The sequence below is a fragment of the Chiloscyllium punctatum genome, chromosome 8 (assembly GCF_047496795.1).
Source record: "Chiloscyllium punctatum isolate Juve2018m chromosome 8, sChiPun1.3, whole genome shotgun sequence".
Lineage (NCBI taxonomy): Eukaryota > Metazoa > Chordata > Chondrichthyes > Orectolobiformes > Hemiscylliidae > Chiloscyllium > Chiloscyllium punctatum.
In genome coordinates, this window is record NC_092746.1 from 93,138,935 (window position 1) to 93,162,940 (window position 24,006).

Here is a 24,006-nt window from a genome sequence, read left to right on the forward strand (position 1 = left end):
GCAGAAAAAAACATACAGTGGCAGTTGGACAGTTTACATAGGTGACTGCAGGTCGACACTTGACAGCACTTTTCCACTTGGCAAGAAGAGAAAGCAAGAGCTCTGGAACTGAGCTCCAATGGTAGAATGACTTGGTGGAAAGAGGGAAGAAAAGTGAAGTCACAAATGGAAGTCATAAATGAAATGCACAATAAATACAGTAGCAATATTTTCTGTAGCTTTACAACTAAAATCTCCACAGATAATATTTTACAATATATGTTTTCTGAAAGATTAAGTGATAAAACTAAGACTTATCACACATTAGTGATATTAGGTATCCTGCATTAATACAATGCTTCATCTTTAAATTATGCAGTCTGTCAGCTACATGTGTATACAGATCTTCATTGGTAGCTTCAATACAACTTTGGCAAAACAATTTTAAAAAGAAAGTGAACTGGCTTAACCTTATAATAAGGGGAAATGATAACCAACATCAGTCCAATGCATTAAAGAAAGAAGTGAATGAATGATTTTGACGAATGAATGATTTTATTGTCATGTGTATTTTAGTGAAAAATACAATAAAATACAGTGGAAAGCTTTCATTTGTTGCCACAATACAGCGCCATTTTGATAGTTTAAGAAAAAAAGAAGAATGAAGAGATATAGCTTAAACAGAAGTCCATCGAAGTTCGAGTTCCCAGTCACTTAGAACTACACCGCATCGCTGTCATCTATGCCAGACCCAACTAATGTCGAAGTTGCCAACCTCATGGGCGTCATCTTTCGCTGCTGGGCTGATTCACCTCCACCACAACCTGCAGGGGACCTGTTAACGGAGTCTCTCACTGCCACCCACCTCGTCAATCCGGACATAGGAGAGGTTTGTTTTTACTGCAACGAAGCCTGTTATATGGTCTTTTCCTCCTTCATTCTTCTCTACTTCCTCTTATGTCCAATGTGGCATTTTTCAGAAAGTAGTGGCTGGGTCCCCAAATTAGGAAGGTTATGGCAGATATAAAATATGACTAGAAACATTGAGACCTTTTTTTAGCATGCAATACAGAGACCCCTTGACTGATGCAGGCAGCAAAGTGTTTTCTTCAGCAGACTTATGGTTCCATTACTCTTGTTGAAGGCCCTCTGACCTGTGATGATGGAAGAGGGTTAGAGCCATATATGGAAGGAATATTTCCATGCCTCCAAGTAACCACCTCTTATTTGTCTAGCAAGCCTGAAGTTCATCAATAGTGCAGACTGCTGATGCTTACAGGATAGTAGTTATTCACAAATGAGAATGACAACCATGAGGGTGTGATTAACGGGACCCTCAGGAAGTCCATTATCAAAGTGAATTCACATGCTCTTTCATCCTGGTCTTCTTTCTTCTGGGAAATGAAACAAGACAAAATAATCTCTTCTCCTGCAGGTTGCCTCTGTCATCTTCTGCACAGTTCAATGGATGCTAACCTGACAGATGTTACTGAGCCAGTACTGAATTAGTTGTGCAAAAGGAAACAGCAACAGTGATTTTCACTGGTACTAAGAGGATCATCCCCACCCTGGTTCCATATTTTTGTAAAGGCAATGATGCTTTGTTACCACCTACTTTGTAAAGCCTATTTACACACTACTCATTGCTCATTCCAATGTAGACACATAGAAACACAGAAAATAGGAGGAGGAGTAGGCCATTTGGCCCTTCAAGCTAACTCTGCCATTCAATATGATCATCCAATTCAGTACGCTGTTCCCACTTTCTTTCCATACATTTGATCCCTTTAGCTCCAAGAAATATGTCTAACTCATTCTTGAAAACATATAATGTTTTGTCCTCAACTGCTGTCTGTAACAGAGAATTCCACAGGTTCACCACTTTATGGGTGAAGACATTTCTCGTCATCTCGGTCTTAAATGGCTTACCTCATAAACAAAGAATAGTACACCACAGGAAAAGGTCCTTTGACCCACCAAGACTGCGCCCAATATATGATGCCTTTCTAAACTAAAAATCTTTTGCATATATGCAGTTCATATTCCTCATTCCCTGACTATTCATATATCTATCAAGACGACTCCTAAACATTGTTATCATATCTGCCTCCATCAACACCCCTGACAGTGCAATCCAGGCACTTACCACCCTGTGCAAAAAAAACTTGCTTCTCACATCTTTAAACTTACCCCCCTTTTTACCTTAAACCGATGTCCCTTATATGTGACATTTTGATCTTGGGAAAAAGATTCCAACTATCCATTCTATCTATGCTTCTCAATTTGTAAACTTCAATCAGATCTCTCTTCATCTTCAACATTCAAGTGAAAACAAATCAATTTTGTCCGATTTCTCCTCACAGCTAATATCCTCTAAACCAGGCCACATAGTCTGGCAGTGTGGTGACCAGAACTGTCCAAATGTGGCTCAACTAAAGTTCCATAAAGCTGCAATATCCCAGGCTGTGGCCGCTGGTCTAGGCTCCCCCAGTCATTGGATCATGCATGTGCTCTATTGAGTCCTGTTCAAATTGTTAGACCTCTAGGAGATCCACCTCCATTCTTCTAAACTCCAAAATTGGATCCGATTCAATCCAATCTCTCTTCACACATCAGTCCTGCCATCCCAGGAATCAGATGGGTTAACCTTATTTGAATGCTCTCCAAAGCAAGAACATCCTTCCTTAGAGAAGCAGACCTAAACTGCTTACAAAATTCCAGGTGTGATCATACCAAGTTCTTGATACAATTGTATCAAGAAGGCCGACATATCAGTTGTCTTCTTCATTGCCTGCTGCACCTGCATGTTTACTTTCAGCAACTGGTGTACAAAATCACCAGGGTCATATTGCATCTCCTCTTTCTCAATCTATTGCCATTCAATACAATACCACCTAAGAATCATCCTCTTTCCTTTCCTGGTCTTCTCCTCAATGAGATTTCAACTATAGTGTAATGAGCACTGCATTACTGGTCTCATACATATTAAAGACTGTAATACTCCCACTGCAGCAATTGATCTTCGTACTTCTCCCCAACCTGGTCAGAATACTAGCAAGTCAAAAATACCTTATCATCAGGGGCATGGATGAGGTGAATACACAAGGTCTTTTCCCAAGGGTGGGGGAGTCCAGAATTGGTTGACATAGGTTTGGGGTGAGAAGGGAAAGACTGGAGGGGCAACTGGGGAGCAACTTTTTCATGCAGAAGGTGGTGTATGCATGGAATGAGTTTCCAGAGGAGGTGATGGAGACTGGTATAACTAAAACATTTAAAAGGCATATGGATGGGTATATGAATAAGAAGGGTTTAGAGGGATATGGGCCAACTGTTGGCAAATGGAACTAGATTAATTTAGGATACTGGTTGTCATGGCAAGTTGGACTGAAGGTTCGGTTTCCGTGCTGTGCAGCTCTATGACTATGACCTTAGCTGAAAACTTTTGGGTGATATTTTATATAGCCCCAGAACAGGGTCAACTGTTCTTGTTCACATTAATAAAAAGTTTAGTTTATACTCATAGGCCAAAGCTCGTATGTGTGTGCTTTATTAGTCTGTTGATAACTGTGACATCATTGTCTCACACCATCATATTGTTGTCATTTGATGCTGTGTAGAGCTCCTGTACACAAATATTTTTATGTACAACTGATACTATTAGAGATATTGGAATTTCAATTCCAAACTTTTCAGTAATACTTTAGTAGCAGTCCCTTCTTGTATGGGATACAAATCCTAGGCAAAAGGCCATACTGTGGCTATAATTGAAGTAGAAAAATTATTCAATTATCTTCTGAAATGCTAAATGTAATACTGGGGACAAGAACTTGCAAAGTATTGATAAATTACAAGCATATGTTTATAGAGTTCCTCAGAGGAATCCTGGATGCTATTCAGTTTCTCACAGCAACAAAAAGACACAGAATGCTATACACTCAGTGACTCCTTCTCACACAAGAGCTTACGACTTCATAGAATTCCTAGCGTGGAAGCAAGCCATTCAGCCCATTGAGTCCACACCAACCCTCCAAACAGTATCCCACCCAAACCCAGTGTATCCCTGCATTTATACCATGGCTAACCCATCTAACCTGCACATCTCTGGACACAAGGGGCAATTTACGCTGGATGAAATTTACACCTCTACAAACGCTCTGGAGATGAAATTCACCAAGGCCTTATTCATCATGGTTGGTGTCCTCAACCTGGCCAACTTCAAGAGGGTGCTGCCAAAATAGCATCAACACATCTCCTTCCTCACTAGAGGACCAAACATCCTGGACTGATGTCACATAATTATTAAAGACACCTACTGCTCCATCCTTCATCCACACTTCAGAAAATCAGATCATAATTCTGAGTTCCTCCTCCCAGCTTACAAGCTGAAGCTGAAACAGGAGGACCATTCGCAGAAAATAGTGTAATGCTGGTCTGAGGCAGGGGAAGAGTTTCTTCAGGACTGTTTGGAATTGGTCGACTGGACCATTTTGAAGAACTCAGCAACTCTTAGACAAGTACGCCACCAATGTCACAGACTTCATTAGTAAGTGCATGGAGTGTTGTGAGTCAAAGAAGTCAATCCAGGTGTTCCCCCAACCGGAAATCTTGGATAATCTGGGAAATCCACTGCCTATTGCAGACCACGTGTACAGGATTGGACAACTCAGATCTATATAGAAAATCCAGAAATGACCTCCGCAAAGCCATTAGAGATGGCAAGAGATAGCACTGAACCAAGTTAGTGGCCCAAACCAAAATAAGCACATGTGCTGCCTGTGGCAAGACATACACAACATAACAGGATACAAAATGAAGCAGAGCAAAATAATGGACAAATACACATCCGCCTCTAATGCACTGAATGCTTTTAATGCTCATTTCGAGTAGAATGCCAAAGTTATGGTGTCACTTACCCCAACAGCCCTGGATACAGCTGTTCCCTCTGTCACCATTGCAGATGTCAGGTTAGTCTTCCTGAGAGTCAATACAAGAAAGCAACAGGCTCAGACAGAGTCCCGCAGTGCACTTAGACTCTGTGTGGACCGGCTGGCAGACGTATTCACTGATGTCTTTAATCTTTCCCTCCTACAAGCCGAAGTCCCCAACTGCTGCAAGACCACCATCAACCCAGTATTCAAGACAGCACATGTAACGTGCCTTAATGACTACTGTCCAGTGGCTCTGATCTCCATAATCATGAAGTGCTTTGAGAGGTTGGCAAAAGTGAGGACTGCAGATGCTGGAAATCAGAGTCTAGATTAGAGTGGAGCTGGAAAAGCACAGCAGATCAAGCAGCATTCGAGGAGCAGGAAAATCAACGTTTCTGGCAAAAGTTCCTGATGAAGGGCTTTTGCCCGAAACATCGACTTTCCTGCTCCTTGGATGCTGTTTGATCTGCTGTGCTTTTCCAGCACCACTCTAATCTAGACTCGTGGCCCACATCAACTCTTAGCCTCCCTGCCTACCTCGATCCCCTGAAATTTGCCTACCGACGTAACAGGTCGACTAGCCATTTCTCTAGCCCAGCACCCATCCCGGGAACATCTGGATAAAAAGGACAGATTTTTACTTGTCAACTACAGTTCTGCCTTCAACACCATAATGCCCTCCAGACTAATCTCAAAGCTCTGAGACCTAGGCCCTGGCTCCGCTATCTGCAACTGGATCCTCAGCTTCCTGACCCAAAGACTATAATCAGTGAAGATGGACAACTGCATCTCCTCCACGATAACTCTCAACACTGGACACCCCCACCCCCATCCCCACCCAACCACACAATATGCATTCTCAGCCCCTTATTGTAATCCCTGCATACTCATGACAGTGTAGACAAGTTTTGTACAAATACCATCCATAAGTTTGCTGATGATAGCACCATGATAGGATGGATATCAAACAACGATGACTCAGAATACAGAAAGGAGGCAGAGGGCTTGATGTTGTGGTGCAATGATAACAACCTCTCTTTCAATGCTGGCGTAACAAAAGAAGTGATTGTTGATTTCAGAAAGAGGGAAGGAGGTCACTCCATATCCCTATCTACATCAATGGAGCAGAGGTGGAGAAGGTTGACAGAGTCAAGTTTGTTGCTATGATCTACCTGTACTGCTCGCAAAGCAATATTTATTCATTTTAATTTACAATAAATATCATTCAATTATTACAGCACTGACCCCATTGTGTCTGCACTGACTTACTGAATGAGCATTTCACTTTAAATCTTTATTCACCCATATCCCCATAACCCTGCACATATTCCTATCAAAAACAGTCTAACTCCTTTTTGAATGGACTCAAACTCTAAGCATTCACCTGTACCGGTGTTTTTTGTTTTTGCCACTGTTTACCTACTATTTACTTATCTATGCTATTAAACTATGTGAACTGCCTGTATTGCTTGCAAGACAAAACTTTTCATTGTGCCTTGGCACATGTGACAATAAATTCAATTAATTTCAATTCAAGGTACTTAGGCACATGTGATTACAATTAATCAAATCGAATTTAGCCAATCTACCTAACCTGCACACCTTTGGACTGTGGGAGAAACCAGAGCACCTGGATGAAACCCATGCAGACACAGGGAGAATGTGCAAACTCCATGAAGTCAATTGCCTGAGGATGGAATCAAACCCGGGTTCCTGATGCTGTGAAGCAGCAATGCTAACCACTGAGCGACCGTGCTGCTCTATAGACTGATCAGGAGTGATTGTAAAAGGGAAAGAATTGCAAAACAAAAGGGGAGAAAATAATTGTGACCACTTCAACAGAAATACCTTCATATTTATTCATATTAATTAACAATAAATATCTTTAACATCATTCAATTATTACAGCACTGAGCCCGTTGTGTCTGCACTGACCCTCCGAAAGAGCATTTCATTTTAAGCCATTATCTACCTGTATCGATAACCCTGCACATATTCCTATCAAATAACAGTCTAACTCCTTTTTGAATTTATAGATTGAACTAGGCTCTACCACACATTCAGGCAGTGCGAATTTCATGTTCTAGATTTTACAGGTTGATCAACAAAAATTTAAGTATAAACTGCATTTGTAAGATGATGGAACAGGGTTACATCTATAAAAACATATTTATATTGAGTCACATATCAGATATTCCAATAATGTAACGGTGTCATGAGTTTCAAAAATACTGCAATTTTAGTTTTATCAAGTCTAGAATGTTTTAAAGTATCAACAATCAAGGAACCACTTTGAAATGCAGCTACTATTGTTATGTGCATAGGTAGTGCATGCATGCTTTCTCATCCACATTTCTCAAAAGGCAATGATATGGATGATTATCAAGCTGTTTTGTGAAGGAACAAATAGACTGTTGATCAATACTGGAAGAAACTGATCATTTAAAATATCTTAAGTAGCAAATCTAAATGTGTAAATCCATTATTCAGTAAACTTGAGAACATTTGGAAGTCCGGGTGCATTATGTACAACTAGTTCGGCTGAAATAGCAAAATGCACACTATGTTCTTATTGCTGAACAATGTTATCAAACATTTTTTTTTTAATTAGCTGTTAACCCCACTACTACCCTGCACCAGAACAAATAAATAAAAGGAATGCAATAAAGCTGTTAAATGTATTATGAGAAGTCACCCAGCAAAATGCTGCTCATTGTATTATAACACTATCAACTAGATATAGCTCAGCTGAGTTGCCGTTAAAAGAAAAAAAATTACTATTTATATCTTGAAACTAAATACACACTGTACTGGCTACTTTCTTAATCCTATCCATACACATATAAAACATTACTAGATTTAATTTGTTTGCGAAAGAAAGCTATGTAACAGTGCATACAACAACAATGTGGATGAAAATCCCAGAAAACTTAACTATAATAAATTATTGCTTAACTAGCTGACCCAAATGGTTACATTACAAATTGATGAAAACTTAATAATATTGGTTCATATGAAATAGGTTGTGTCAGTAGTGGCATATTTCAAAAGCTATTTTTTAAAATCATGAATTAGAAAGTGCAATACAATGCAATGTAATTTAATGGCTATCTGTGAAGTGGCTAAGAAGAAATATACATTCAGAAGTCAGATATTGTCATTGGCACTCACTAATTATTATAATGATTTTTCAACGATCCATGTTGAAAATGATAGGCAATGTAATGCGCTTACAGTATAACACATTGCTGGTGCATAACTTCATTACTGTTATTGGGCCAACTGGATTTAAACAATTTATTAACATTGCAGTAAAATTACTCCACATAATTTTATGACAATTAAAGGATACTATGAATGCACTACATTAAAAAACATGGCAGAAATATTAATTACCCAGCCACTTCCACTGCCTTGATTTTTAGCAAATAGCAGAGTTGACCCTTGCAAGACTGTCCAAGACGATGTCCAATTCTTCCTACAAGCAAATGTGTTAAAATTAAAGTACATAGAGTTATTTTAACAAAGTTAGAATTAAAAAGCATGCATTAAAACTTTGCGTATTCAATGCACATAGTTTATGCATTTCAATTTACTAAGCAAATGAATAATTCCTGAGCTAGCAGCATGAAATATAGTTATTAATCATTGTATTCATTTTCAAATAGTTGTAATATTTCTATTTTGAAAAAAGCTATTCCATTTGTTTATATAATTAGTTTCTGGGCCTACAAACATGTGATAGTAGTGTCCTTTCAGTCATGTTCCAAAAACTGACACCACTGTCCTAATGATCGACTAAATCCCAGAACCATTTCTTAACTTATTGTTTAATTGAAGATAACAATGCACTTCAACCAAACAAAATGTGCCATATACAATAACAAAGTCAATTCTCAAGCTCTCAAGCATGACATTTCAATCTATGTCTCACTCGTGACCCACCTCTTGGTGACTGTCCCAACCATAGCCACAGAAAATAATGGCTCTGCTGAGGCTACTTTTTCAGCTTCTGCCACACTCATGTTTGTTGCTCAATATCCTGTTATTTTTGCAACAGCACTCACATCACCATCCTCTTCTCCTGAAAGCAACAAATGCTTGAGATCAGAGCAGGTCAGACAGCATCCGTGGACTGAGAGAAAGATAATGTTTTGGTGCTATCTGACTTGTTGTGACCCCCAGCATTTTTTGTTTTCAGTATAGATTCCAGCATCTGCAATAATTTGCTCCTACATCTTCCTTTCCTGCTTTACTCAGATAAAGGGTTAACACCTTTATCTGACTGGATTAACATCCCCAAAGGTGATTTTCTGCTTAGAGAAAATAAACATGGTACTTTCTGATGATAACACTGGCAGAACATCATAGAACATAGAACATAGAAGAATACAGCGCAGTACAGGCCCTTCAGCCCTCGATGTTGCGCCGATCAAAGCCCACCTAACCTACACTAACCCACTATCCTCCATATACCTATCCAATGCCCGCTTAAATACCCATAAAGAGGGAGAGTCCACTACTGCTACTGGCAGGGCATTCCATGAACTTACGACTCGCTGAGTGAAGAACCTACCCCTAACATCAGTCCTATATCTACCCCCCCTTAATTTAAAGCTATGCCCCCTTGTAATAGCTGACTCCATACGTGGAAAAAGGTTCTCACTGTCAACCCTATCTAACCCCCTAATCATCTTGTACACCTCTATCAAATCACCCCTAAACCTTCTTTTCTCCAATGAAAACAACCCCAAGTGCCTCAGCCTTTCCTCATAGGATTTTCCTACCATACCAGGCAACATCCTGGTAAACTTCCTCTGCACCCGTTCCAGTGCCTCCACATCCTTCCTATAGTATGGCGACCAAAACTGCACACAATATTCCAGATGCGGCCGCACCAGAGTCTTATACAACTGCAGCATGACCTCAGGACTCCGGAACTCAATTCCTCTACCAATAAAAGCCAGTACGCCATATGCCTTCTTCACTGCACTATTTACCTGGGTGGCAACTTTCAGAGATCTGTGTACATGGACACCAAGATCCCTCTGCTCTTCCACACTACCAAGTAGTCTACCATTAGCACAGTAATCCATCTTTTTATTACTCTTACCAAAGTGAATCACTTCACACTTAGCTACATTGAACTCCATTTGCCACCTTTCTGCCCAGCTCTGCAGCTTCTCTATATCCCGCTGTAACCTGCCATATCCTTCCTCACTGTCTACAACTCCTCCGACTTTCGTATCATCCGCAAACTTGCTCACCCAACCTTCTAACCCTTCCTCCAGGTCATTTATAAAAATGACAAACAGCAATGGTCCCAAAACAGATCCTTGCGGAACACCGCTAGTGACGGCACTCCAAGATGAACCTTTGCCATCAACTACTACCCTCTGTCTTCTTCCAGAGAGCCAATTCCTAATCCAAACCTCCAACTCACCCTCAATGCCATATCTCTGTATTTTCTGCAGTAGCCTACCATGGGGGACCTTATCAAACGCCTTACTAAAATCCATATATACCACATCTACCGCTTTCCCCTCATCTACCTCCTTAGTCACCTTCTCAAAGAATTCAATAAGGTTTGTGAGGCACGACCTGCCCTTCACAAAACCATGCTGACTATCCTTGATCACATCATTCTTATCCAGATGTGCATAAATCCTATCCCTTACAATTCTCTCTAAGACTTTGCCCACAACAGAAGTGAGACTCACTGGCCTATAGTTACTAGGATTATCCCTACTCCCCTTCTTGAACAAGGGAACCACGTTTGCTAGCCTCCAGTCCTCTGGCACTACTCCTGTCGACAAAGAGGACACAAAAATCAAGGCCAATGGCTCTGCAATCTCCTCCCTTGCTTCCCAGAGAATCCTAGGATAAATGCCATCAGGCCCAGGGGACTTATCTATTTTCACCCTTGCCAGAATTTCCAACACCTCTTCTCTACATATCTCAAAGCCATCCATTCTACTTATTCGTGCCTCAGTATTCATATCGACAACAATGTCCTGTTCCTGAGTGAATACTGACGAAAAGTATTCATTCAGCGCCTCCCCAATCTCTTCAGCCTCCACACGCAACTTCCCATTACTATCCTTGATTGGACCTATTCCTTCCCTAGTCATTCTTTTATTCCTAACATACCTATAGAAAGCCTTAGGGTTTTCCCTAATCCTACCAACTAAGGACCTTTCATGTCCCCTCCTTGCTGCTCTTAGCTCTCTCTTCAGGTCCTTCCGGGCTACCTTATAACTCTCAATCGCCCCTATTGAACCTTCACGCCTCATCTTTACAAAGGCCGCCCTCTTCCATTTAACAAGGGATTCCAACTCCTTATTAAACCACGGCTCCCTCACACGACCCTTTCCTCCCTGCCTGATAGGTACGTACTTATCAACGACACTCAATAGTTGCTCCTTGAACAAGTTCCACATATCAATTACGCTCTTGCCTTGGAATCTACTTTTCCAATCCACACATCCTAAGTCATGCCTCAACGCATCATAATTTCCCTGCCCCCAGCTATAACTCTTGCCCTGTAGTACACACTTATCCCTCTCCATCACTAGAGTAAAAATCACCGAATTGTGGTCACTGTCCCCAAAGTGCTCACCTACCCCTAGTTCTAATACCTGGCCTGGTTCGTTACCCAGAACCAAATCCAGTATGGCCTCACCTCTTGTTGGCTTATCTACATATTGTGTCAGGAAACTCTCCTGCACACATTGCACAAACACTGACCCATCTAACGAACTTGAGCTATAGCTTTCCCAATCAATATCAGGAAAGTTAAAGTCTCCCATAACAATCACCCTATTACTGTCACTCTTCTCCTGAATCATCTTCGCAATCCTTTCAATCAAGATATCATTCCTTTCAAAGAGAATAAATTGAATTATAGAGGCCTTTGCAATGATATTTCTATAATTTGTTGAGTGAACAGAAACAAATGGCTAGATGGTGCCAGTGGTTAATATTTGATGACCTCAAACCCAGCCATTCACCATACACCTTTCCAACCATGTGCACAATTCAACACCCTGCCAGTGTTTCTGATCTATTTTCAACTTATACCCTGTACCCAATATGCTTTCAATCCATACCCTAATCTGAACTGAATTCAGCATCCCTACATAGATAAAAAGTAGCAGCATTGAAGATAGCCACTATGCCAACTCTCTGAAAACAGTTCTGACCCCCAGCCTTGAGAGAGAGGGCTGCATATTTCTCCCCATTTCAGAATTTAATTTTCTTTTGAAAAAGATCAAATCTGATTCCACCATCCTTACACAAGTACATTCCTGTAGCTTGTCTTTGCATTTCTTAGCTAATTATCTTAAATTTATTTTCTCTACTTTTTCTGATCTTTTTACCCCGGAACAGTTTCTTTTCTCCTTATTTCATTGACTTTTCATCACTTTGTCATTACAAAAGATCTACTTAGTCCATTTAAGGCATTGATATCTTTACAACCTCCTTGTTTTGTACTTTATGGTCAAAATATGAACTTCAGAAAATTTGGAGGTTGAGGTCTGGGAGGAAATAGGCATATTTCAGGCAGGAAATTGGCAAATTTCAGGCAGGAAATTCATGAGATTTGGTTTCCTCAGATGGCTTATTGAAGTTAACTGCAGGATGTCTTATAAATCTTTTCCACCTTTAAACTTATAGCCAGCTGTCTAGGAAAAAAACATGTGCTTGAAAAAGGTGCGCTTGTTGGGTCTAGAGTACATATTGTTCCAAGAGTATTTATCCTGGGGGTTCAGCCCTTATGTCTCCTTCTATGTGACGGATTTTCCCAAGCTCCAGGGAAACATGGCTTCCAAGTGTTGAAATAAAACTCCAGTTAAAAGAAAGGCACACAGCTGACTTAAAAGCTTCTACTGAGAAACTTGGTTCTTAAGAGTGGATTAGTGACCTCTGATCTGCGTCCAATAAATCTGCAAATGGACACAGTTGAAGATGGTTTTGTGATAATGAATGGTTTTCTTTTAAACTTCCCACTCATCCTTTGGTCTTTCAAAGTCCTCAGTGTCTTTGTTCATAAAGACAAGGATCCAATACTTTTTTAAACAGGGGTCTTTAATTCTTTTACATATGAAAACTCGATATAGGTGAAATTGCCTTGAGGTATGCATTTCCAATAATAGCCCGTTTATAAAGTAATAAGCAGGTCATCAATTACAAATGTTAGGACTAAAAATTGGTTAGGATATCATGTCAAATTGGAAACATTTTATCGTCTGTTTATGACGAGTGTTTTTTTTCATTTAGCTGTTGCGTTTACCATTAGGCCAACATCACCAGCAAACACTAAATGATTTGAATTTTCAAATCAGTTGCCAATGTCTTATCTACCCACCTGACTTTCTTGCCATTCTCTGTGATCTTTGTTACATAAAGTAATCCATATTTTTCTGAAACCTGCAAATGCAATGAAAAAAATTGTTTTGCATTGCACATCAACAATAAGCAATGGTGTTGTTTAAATGATTTCTATTTAAGTCAATTCATGGCCCTTCATTAAAACAAATTATTGATTTCGACAGCTGATATTTGGATCCACTTTAATAGACATTTATTTTAAGAATCTAAGCTTTGAACAGGTTATGGCACACTTCTGTATCTAGCACATCGGGAGTTGGCTTTTGAACCTAGGTCTTCTGGCCTAGAGATAGGTGCACACCACTACACAACAACAGCTCCTAATGGGAAATCCTTTTTGGTTGCTGCTGCATGTATACTTACAACTGGTGGTGACGAGGGGGGTTCATTGTTGCTATCATGAGTTGATTTTGGACTAGTTGGAGGTTCCTAAAAAGACAGAAATAATGTAGTAACATTGTAACTGACTCAAAGAAAGAACATGCAAGTTAAACCATGATTAGAATTTTTATTTTACCTAGTAATGTCGTATTAAGTATAGATACACAAAACAAAATGTTCTGCCCTATACGCAACTCGAGACCCATAGCAGTAAGGTTGTTGTTAAATGCCCTCCAAAATGATCAGGCAAGCCCAAACCGCTGGAAAGAATTATATTAAGTGTACAATCTTGCACATCATTGACTTAGGCATTGCACGTGGCAAAAATACAATCAGCCTAACTCACCTTACATAATTCTGCTCAGTGACATTTCGAGACTTGTGCAAGAATTGAGAGACATTCAAAGAATTATTCATGATATTCAAGCTATGCCTGCAATTCATACCTTCAAAATTATATTTTTAAACTGTGCTGAATGTTTCTTAAGCTTGTTACACACAGAAGCCAGCAATCTGCAAATTATAATGTTCAGAGCACACCCGGTCCAAACTGTTGCTGGGTGGTTACATTCAGTTCTGCCTAGTAATGAGAGAGGCCTATTGCAACATTTTCAATAGGACAGTTCAGGGGTCACTGCAGTTGAAAGGTTATAGGCAGTGAGTGAAAATGAGAGACAGACATGAGAAAACTAAGTGTTAGGAGCACATAAGTGAGCTGTATTACTTGGAAGGCAGCTAAGTTACACAAAATCTGTCTAGGGGACTCTATGAAGAGTCCAAGCTCGAGGGACATTTGATCCGAGGAAAACCTGAGGGGCTTGAAAGATGACTGCTTATATTAATGTTTAATGCAGCTGAGTGAGTGGGGGTTGAAAAGCTCACAAGGTGTATTTGTTTGATGCAACTGAGCAAGATCGGAACTCAAGGAAAAAAAAACTGGCTCCGTGAAGCTAGCTGCATGTGAATAGCTGGAGGTATATACATGCAACTGCTTTTGAGTGCAGTTTACAGATATCAGGGGAGATTAGACCAAAGAAAGAAAGAGTGAAAGCAATCAGAATGACTTGAAAGGGAATAACAAGGTCAGGTCGGAAAAGATGAAGAGTTAGAGTCATAGAGATATACAGCATGGAAACAGACCCTTCAGTCCAACCCATCCATGCCGATCAGCTATCCCAACCCAATATAGTCCCACCTGCCAGCACCTGGCCCATATCCTCCAAACCCTTCCTATTCATATACCCATCCAAATGCCTTTTAAATGTTGCAACTGTACCAGCCTCCACCACTTGCTCTGGCAGCTCATTCCATACACGTACCACCCTCTGCGTGAAAAAGTTGCCCCTTAGGTCTCTTTTATATCTTTCCCCTCTCATCCTAAACTATGCTCTCTAGTTCTGGACTCCCTGACCCCCTGATCCCTTAAGTTTAATGAGAATTGATGATAATGGGTCTTTTTCAAATAGAGTCATAGAGATGCACAGCATGGAAACAGACCCTTCGGTCCAACCCGTCCATGCTGACATATTTGAGAAATTGCTAAGATATCCACATGTTATGACTTTGAAAGAGTGTACTTAAGAGAGAGGTGCCTTTTCAGAACTGAGAGATTGTTATAACACATGTGTCTGTGATTAGCTGACAGGTACAGAGAGTGCTGAGAATTGATCATATGTAAGAATCAGCTTGGGGTTTGAACTGATGTTAGGGCAACCAGAGTTGAATTTAACCAATTAATTTAGATTATACCCCGGATACCAAAAAACAATTGAATTGGAATTTTATTGTATTGACAACACCAGGCCAATGAGTAGGATGTGGGGGGCATAAAAAGGGAATTTTGAAAATCGCAGCTAACTGCCCACTGAACATGAGAGCATGTTGTTTCAAAGAAATCTTAGAAGGCACTATCAATCAAACGGATCAAAACAAAACATAGAATATGACCCAGGGAGAAGATAGCGGAATCAGAAGGAAGACAGCATAAGAGACTGTATGGACTTTGAGAGATTAAGTTGATTTAATGTTCAATAATTGTGTTACTGGAGCAGTATTTTTATAGAGTTGGGGGCAGATAGTGATTAGTTAAGAAAAAGGGAGCTTGAAATTTTTAATAGTTTTTGCTTAGTGTTCATTGTTAGAGTTAGGAAAACAAATTGTTAGTTTTTCTTTAAACAGTTGACATCAGGGGTTTCATTTCAGTCACTCACACTTTTAGGAGATTACAAAACAAGGCGAGTTTCTCTGGGGTGTTAGCTTTAATTAGCAGAGGGGTTCGACCTCCGCATTGTAACAGATTGGGGGCTCGGGTCCAGGATTTAGACAGGTTTGGATGGGCGCAAACAGATCTGGATGGATTTGGACAGATTTCAACACATTTGGGGTAGGAAAGATCCCAGCAGATTTAAACACACTTGGGGATTAGTATCCTAGATCTTTAAATAAAATTTAGGTAAGAAAATCAGTTTAATTTTGGTTACTTGTGGTTCGTTAGATTAAAAGTGAGAGAAATGGCACAGTTACCCGATGTTTTCTGTGGGTGGAAGAAGTGATTTTGGGAGTTTTACAAAAAGTAAGCAAGAAAATGCTACTGAAGTTGGCAGAAAAGTTGGAGTTGACTGTGTGAAGAACTAAGCAGTTACAGAGAAATAGCTTGACATTTAAATATGCTGGAAAAGTCATCAGAATCTTTGGAAATGGCTAAAAGCAGATTGATTTAGAGACAAAGAAAAATAAACAGAAAAGGAAATGAACTGTTTGAATTACGATTACAAGCAGAAGATAAAAAAGGAGAGAAGATTTTTAGTTGCGTAAAAAGGAAAAGAGAGAGAGTTTGAACTTCATAAGTTGCAAATTAGTCAGAAAAGCCAACTTAAGAGGATGGAGATGAAGGGAGAAGTTAGGGATATATACAAATATGTTGAAACATTATCACATTTCAATGAAAAGATGTTGAAGCCTTTTTATTGCATTTGAAAAATTGGCTAGGCAGATGTATTGGTCAGAGAACTTGGAGGAATGTTAATTCAGACTAAACTGGTCGGCAGAGCTTGTTAAGTGTTTACAGCATTATCAGATGAGGGGTAAAGAGATTATGCAGACGACAAACAGACTATTTTGAGTGCCTACTAATTGGTACCAGAAGCGCATAGACAACAGTTCAGAAACAAAAGAGGAATCAGGTCAGACTTATGTTCAGTTTGAAAGAACTAAACATAGCAACTTTGATAGCTGGGTGAGGACCTTAAAAATAGACAAGAGATAGAGAGATCATTCTCATGGAGGCATTTAAAAACTCACTTCCAGAGATGATAAGAACTTCTATGGATGAACTGAAAGTTCAAGAAGTGAGAAGAGCTGCAGAGATGGCAGATGAATATGTCAAAATTTAGCTTCCAACAGAAATTTCATTCCATGAAGGATAGAAATTGGGAGAAGGGGAGATCCTTCACTGCAAAACAAAAAGTAGATCATCCTGTGTTGCAAAGTCAAAAGCATGTATGATCACTTTAAGATAGAAAGTGCTTTTCTGAATTTAAAGTACAGCCACAGCTGCCAGCTAAAGATCAGGCTGTTCCAAATGTAACAATTGGCTGTTAAATGGATACCCGAGACTTGGTTGTTGTTTTGACAACAATTTGAATTTAACCAATTAATTTAAATTATGCCCAGGATACAAGAAGCCAATAGAATTTGAATGTTACTGTTTTGACACCTGGAGAGCAATCAGATTTTAAGAATCTAATGTGTCATGGGAGGTATAGAAACTTGGTATTTTGGAAATTAGAGGGAGAGCAACTGCCATCGATCAGAGTCAGACATCGACTGCCCAACTGATATCTTGCTCAAAAGAAATTAGAAAACAATCTCAATCAAAGGTACATTTTCATGTGAAACATATTCACAGTAAAGAAAGAAAGACGACAACCCAGGAAGATCAGCAGCCGGAAGAGTGAAAACTTCCAAGACAGAGTGTGGGGTCTTGAGATTAAGTTAATGCAGCATTTAATAAATGTGTTATTGGAACAGCATATTATTTTATAGAGCTGGGGTCAGACATTAAGTAGTTATGCGAAAGGGGGCTTGGATTTGTGAATAGCTTTTTGTGTCATGTTCACTATTAGAGTTAGAAAACAATAAAGATTGTTACTTTTCTTTAAATAGTGGAATTTAGGAGTTCTCTGTCACATGCTTACATTTTAACAGATGATGAGGTGAGGCAAGCTTTTCTGAGTGTTTGGTTTTAATTTACAGAAAGGTTCGACCTCCACGTCCTAACACTTTGGGGGCTTGTCATCCAAGATTTAGATAGGTTTAGACTGTTCCAGTCAGGGATTTGGACAGATTTGGGAGAACAAAAGGACCTATCAGATTTAAACACTTGGCGACTAAGTGTCCTAGATCTTTAAATAAAACTTAGGTGAGAAAATTTGTTTAATTTCAGTTACTTATGGTTGGTTAAATTAAAAGTAAGAGAAATAGTTCTTAACATCGCGGAAGAGGTTCTGGGGTTTGAAGATGCTTCCCAAACTTGCCAAGGAAGTTTATAAAGACAGAAGGATATGCTTTTAGAATTAGCAAGTAGGTTAGAATTGGGTTTAACAAGGGACAAAAGGAAAGGTGAAATTGTCATGGAGTTGGTCAAGCGCTTAGGTGTAGAGAAACAGAAAGGTGCAGTAGAGTTAGAAAAACTTAAATTGTAATTGTGGCAAATGGAGATAGAAGACAAAGAAAGGGAAAGAAGAGCCATGATAAAAGATAAAGAAAGGGAGAAAAGATTCTTGGCTGAACAAAGAGAAAGGGAGAGAGATTTGAACTTCAAAATATGTGAATTAGTCAGCAAAGTCAAGGATGGAGACGAAGGATGAAGGTAGGGATATATATAAACATGTTAAACATTGCCAGATTTCGATGAGAAAGATGTCGAAGCCTTCTGGACTTCATTTGAAAAGTGGGCTAGGCAGATGGAGCAGAGAGTGTGGTGCTGGAAAAGCAGGTTAGGCAGCACCCGAGGAGCAGAAGAATCGCCAATTCTCCTGCTCGAATGCTGCCTGACCTGCTGTGCTTTCCAGCACCACATTCTTGACTCTGATCTCTAGCATCTGCAGTCCTCACTTTCGCCTAAGCAGATGGAGTTGCCAGAGAACTTGTGGGTAATACTAGTTCAGACTAAGCTGGTAGGCAGAGCTTGTGAAGTATATGCAGCACCGTCAGATAAGGGGTAAAGAGATTATGCAGATGTCAAAAAGGCTATTTGAGTGCTTATGAATTGGTTCTAGAAGCATATAAGCAGTTCAGAAACAAAGGAGGAACCAGGTCAGACTTATGTTGAGTTTGAAAGAATTAAACATAGCAATTTTGATAGATGGGTGAGGGCCTGAAAAATAGACGAGAGATTATTCTGCTGGAAGAGTTTAAAAACTCACTTCCAGAGATGATAAGAACTTAGGTGAATGAAAAGAAATTTTAAGAGCGACAGAGATGACAGATGAATATGCATTGATGCAGAAGGTGAAATTTAGCTTCCGTTAGGACTTTCATCATGTGAGGGGTAGAAATCGGGAGAAGGGGAGCTCCTTCACTACAAAATAAAGATTGCAGCACACTGGTAATAGTTCACCAGAGGTGAAAAAAGAAGCCCAAGAGGGTGAAAAGTCTCAGATTTCCACTGAGAAATGGTGGGACACACAAAATCACAGTGTTGGTGGCTGAAGAAAGGCATTGAGGGAAAAGACGTGTTAAAAGAGGCTAACCTAGTGGGATTAGTGGAAATAGTAAAGGAAAACCCAACAAAGTCAAGGAGTTGCAGGAGAGTGCACAGTCTAGACAGGGGCTGGGAACTGTTATGGACCAGGCCAGACCCCGTCGGAACATTTCAAGAAAGTAGCCCGGACCCCAACTTTGCTAGTTGTTTTAAGCAGGTGTAAAGTGAATATTCCAGGAGTGATGCAGCTTGCCCAACCACTTAGTTTCAAACAAAACAGGATTTATTTTCAATATTACCGAATGAAGCAAAAACAAAAGAGAACAGAATACAGAATAACTTAACCTATCCGAAAACCCAACAGATTATCCCAATTTAATGGTGCTGTTCCAAATACAGTACTTGCAACAATCTTCAAAAACATCCCCTGGCATTAAGAAAAGATAAAATCAAACACTGGTTCTTACAGGAGAGATGTCAGAGAGAGATGTCAGAAAGATTCAGCATGGAACACCTTTAAAATTATTGGCTGATATAAAAGAAAAGGTATAGATAGGTAGAATTGATACAGTCCAATGTTATTTATGTGTGCAGAATTAATATGAAAGGTCAACTTACATTAATGACATACACATTTAATAATAATGGCTTTAAGATTCACTATAAATTATTTATTGTTATATTATCATTCTAACATCATATAGCAAAGTTTACTGTTGTTTGTTCAAATCCATGGAATTCTGTGGCTTGATTTTCTTTTTAACTGATCCCCTAGATCTCACATTTTGTCTACTGTTTTAAAAAAAAATGCTACTGGTCCTGAACCAAACTCTGCCATACATTTGGTGGTCTGGGTTGAGAATGTGGTGCTGGAAAAGCACAGCAGGTCAGTCAGCATCCGAGGAACAGAAGAATCGACGTTTTGAGCATAAGCCCTTCATCATTTGGTGGTCTGGTCCAGGATTTTAAGAATTTGGGGTTTCTTCGTGTCATATAGCACAGAAACAGACCCTGTGGTTCAACCAAGGAGCAGGAGAATCGACGTTTCGGGAATAAGCCTTTCTTCAGGAATACAGGCAGAGTGCCTGAAGGTTGGAAAGATAAATGAGAGGAGGGTGGGGGTGAGGAGAAAGTAGCATAGAGTACAATGGGTGAATGGGGGTGGGATGAAGGTGATAGGTGAGAGAGGAGGGAGGAGTGGATAGGTGGAAAGGAAGATAGGCAGATAGGACAAGTCATGGGGACAGTGCTGAGCTGGAAGTTTGGAACTGGGGTGAGGTGGGGGAAGGGGAAATGAGGAAACTGGTGAAGTCCACATCGATGCCCTGGGGTTGAAGTGTTCCAAGGAGGAAGATGAGGCGTTCTTCCTCCAGGCGTCAGGTGGTGAGGGAGCAGCGGTGAAGGAGGCCCAGGATCTCCATGTCCTCGGCTGAGTGGGAGAGGGAGTTGAAATATTGGGCCACAGGGCAGTGTGGTTGATTGGTGCGGGTGTCCCAGAGATGTTTCCTAAAGTGTTCTGCTAGGAGGCGTCCAGCTTCCCCAATGTAGAGGAGACCGCATCGGGAGCAACGGATACAATAAATGATATTGGTGGATGTACAGGTAAAACATTGATGAATGTGGAAGGCTCTTTTGGGGTCTTGGATGGATTTCAGGGAGGAGGTGTGGGCGCAGGTTTTGCAATTCCTGCAGTGGCAGGGGAATGTGCCAGGACGGGAGGGTGGGTTGTTGGGGGGCGTGGACCTGATCAGGTAGTCACGGAGGGAACGGTCTTTGTGGAAGGCGGAAGGAGGGGAGGGAAATATATCCCTGTGGTGGTGGGGTCTGTTTGGAGGTGGCGGAAATGTCGTCGGATGATTTGGTTTATGCAAAAGGTTGGTAGGATGGAAGGTGAGCACCAGTGTCGAGATTTGCTTATGTTAAGGCTGGTTAAGATTTCCCTCGTGAGTTTTAGAACACATGGAAATGAAAATGGCTCTCTGTTGCTTCAACCTCTCTGGAAAAGGAATATTTATCATAAGAGTAATTTACAGGAATTAACCAAGTTTTGATAAACAACTATCAGGAGTTGAAACTGAAAGTAAGGCTGAAATTAAAGTGTGCAGAAGCTGTGGCATACTGCTTAAATAACCTAGAAAATGACTCAAATTAAAAAAAAATCATTTTTCTTCAGTACAAGTTTATTAACCTTAAATGATAATCTCTTTCTCCATAAAATCCCACTGGAACAGCTCCTTTCTATCCCACTACTAATGAAGTGCCCCATGAACTAAAACCCATTTCACCCACAGCAATCTTTGATTGATGCATTTAACTTGCTGATTTTATTTATCATATGCCAGTTTGCCGTCCTTTGAGGTCCTGTTTTATAATTTAACTCCTAACTGTTCAAACTCTTTCAGTAGAATCTCCTTTCTAGCCTGACCAAGGTTATTGCTACCAACTTGGATGACAATTACTGGATCCCTCTCCTCAATATCCAAGTCCTTCTCCCACTCACAACACACAAATTTCTCATGTTTGCAGAGCAGGTCAGAGATTGGAAATTCTGAGTATCAAATTCTGTGACTTCTAAAAGCTTGAGCATTATACAAGATGCAAGTTTGAAAGGTGATGGAATACTTTCTCTCAAATGCTTGAATACTTATCGTATTTCTGAATACCTCAATTGAACCTACACTCTGTATCCTAACACCTTGTTGTCTGTCACATCTCCAGGGTGCAGCCTTCACTCCCAAACAGTCCCAATTTCTTCAATCTGCCCTCATAGGTGAAGTTTCTTGTTCTTGTAAATTGCTTCTACTGTCTCTCCATTGCATTTCCATCTGTCATATGATGTGGCACCCAGAACTGTAAATAATACTCCAGCAGAGGTCAAACAAGTGTTTTGTACAAGTTTAACGTTACCTCTATGCTTTTGTACATCATTCCCCTTCTTAATTTGAGAGGTGCTGGAAGACTGAAAGTTGGCTAACGTGATGCCACCTATTTAATAAAGGTGGTTATGGAAAAACCAGGGAACCAAAGATCAGTGAGCCTGTCATGAGTGGTGGGCAAGATGTGGTAGGGAATCCTGAGGGACAGGATTTACATTGGTTTGGAAAAGCAAAGACTGCTTAAGGATGGTCAACCCATGGCTTTGTGCATGGGAAATAGTGTCTCATTAACTGGATTGAGTTTTTTGTAGAAATAATGAGGAGGATTGATGAGGGCAGAGTGGTGGACATGATCTCTATGGACGTTCCTTATGGTAGACTGATTATCAAGATTAGATCACAACAGAATAGAGGAAGAACTGACTGAGTGGATACAGAATTGGCTCGCAGGTAATGACAGGAGGGTGATGGTGGCAGGTCGCTTTTCAGACTGGAGGCCTATGACCAATGGTGTGCCACAAGGATCGGTGCTGCGTCCACTGCTTTTCGTCAATTATATAAATGATTTGGATGTGAACATGGGAGATATGGTTAATAAATTTGCAGATGACACCAAAATTGGAGGTGTAGTGGACAGCGAGAAAGGTTATCTCAGAATACAATAGGATCTTGATCAGATGGGCCAATGGGCTGAGGGGTGGCAGATGGAGTTTAATTTAAATAAATGTGAGATGCTGCATTTTGGAAATGCAGGGCAGGACTTATACACTTAATAGGCGGGTCCTGGGGAGTGTTGCTGAACAGAGACACCTTGGAGTGCAGGTTCATAATTCCTTGAAAGTGGAGTCGCAGGTAGATAGGATAGTGAAGGCTGAGTTTAGTAGGCCTGTCTTTATTGGTCAGTGCATTGAGTATAGGGGTTAGGAGGTCATGTTGTGGCTGTACAGGACATTGGTTAAGCCATTATTGGAATATTGTGTACAATTCTAGTCTCCCTGCTTTAGGAAGGATGTTGTGAAACTTGAAAGAATTCAGAAAAGATTTACAAGGATGTTTCTAGGGTTGGAGCTATAGGAAGAGGCTGAATAGACTGGGGCTATTTTCCCCGGAGTGTCAGAAGCCGAGAGGCGACCTACTTGAGGTTTCCCATATATACTCAAATAATAGTCAAATTATTTTGACTACTTTTTAAATGTTAAATTTATGGGGTCGATTATTACATGGACTCGAGTGGCTGAAATTCATGCCCATCAAAACTCATACTGTATCTATGTGTTTATACTAAATACATTTTAAAAAATTAAGCTAAATCTGAAAACCCAGAGCGGGGTCTGATGACTGTCAGACTGGAAGACCCAGAGTGGAGTGGCAAATGATCCAGAAGTGAAGAAGAATTCCAGGTCAAAATGAGAACAACTGCAGTGGATATTAAGGTAGTACTTGACTGAGGATGGGATCAAATAACTTAGCAAAATTGAAGAAAATGGGAACCAGGAAAATCTCTCCACACAATGGAGTCATACCTAACACAAAGGCTGATGATTATGGTTATTGAAGACCAATTATGTCAACTCATGGACATCAAGTGCAGCAGATCCTCAGCCCAAATATTTTCTAATCAACCTGTTCAAAGACATTATTTCAAACCTCTAAAGTAGATTAGGACAATTTTCTTTTAATAAACCTGTTCAGAGACGTTATTACAAATCTCTGAACAAGTGGGGCTTGAACTCTGGTCTCATGGATC

General features: G+C 40.2%; 1 protein-coding gene across 10 annotated transcripts in view; it reads right to left on the minus strand.

Moving 5' to 3' along the window:
- The window catches only part of arhgap12b (Rho GTPase activating protein 12b), a 196,597-nt gene that overhangs the window by 33,739 nt on the left and 138,852 nt on the right, over positions 1-24,006 (minus strand). For 9 of the 10 annotated variants that reach the window (XM_072576100.1, XM_072576099.1, XM_072576097.1 and 6 more), the window contains 4 exons: positions 13,662-13,727; positions 13,276-13,337; positions 8,304-8,385; positions 17-130 (listed from right to left, as the gene is read on the minus strand). In XM_072576100.1, coding sequence (XP_072432201.1) covers positions 17-130; positions 8,304-8,385; positions 13,276-13,337; positions 13,662-13,727 — 324 coding nt within the window. The remainder of the gene's footprint in view (positions 1-16; positions 131-8,303; positions 8,386-13,275; positions 13,338-13,661; positions 13,728-24,006) is intronic. The other variant, XM_072576094.1, reaches the window with a different exon arrangement.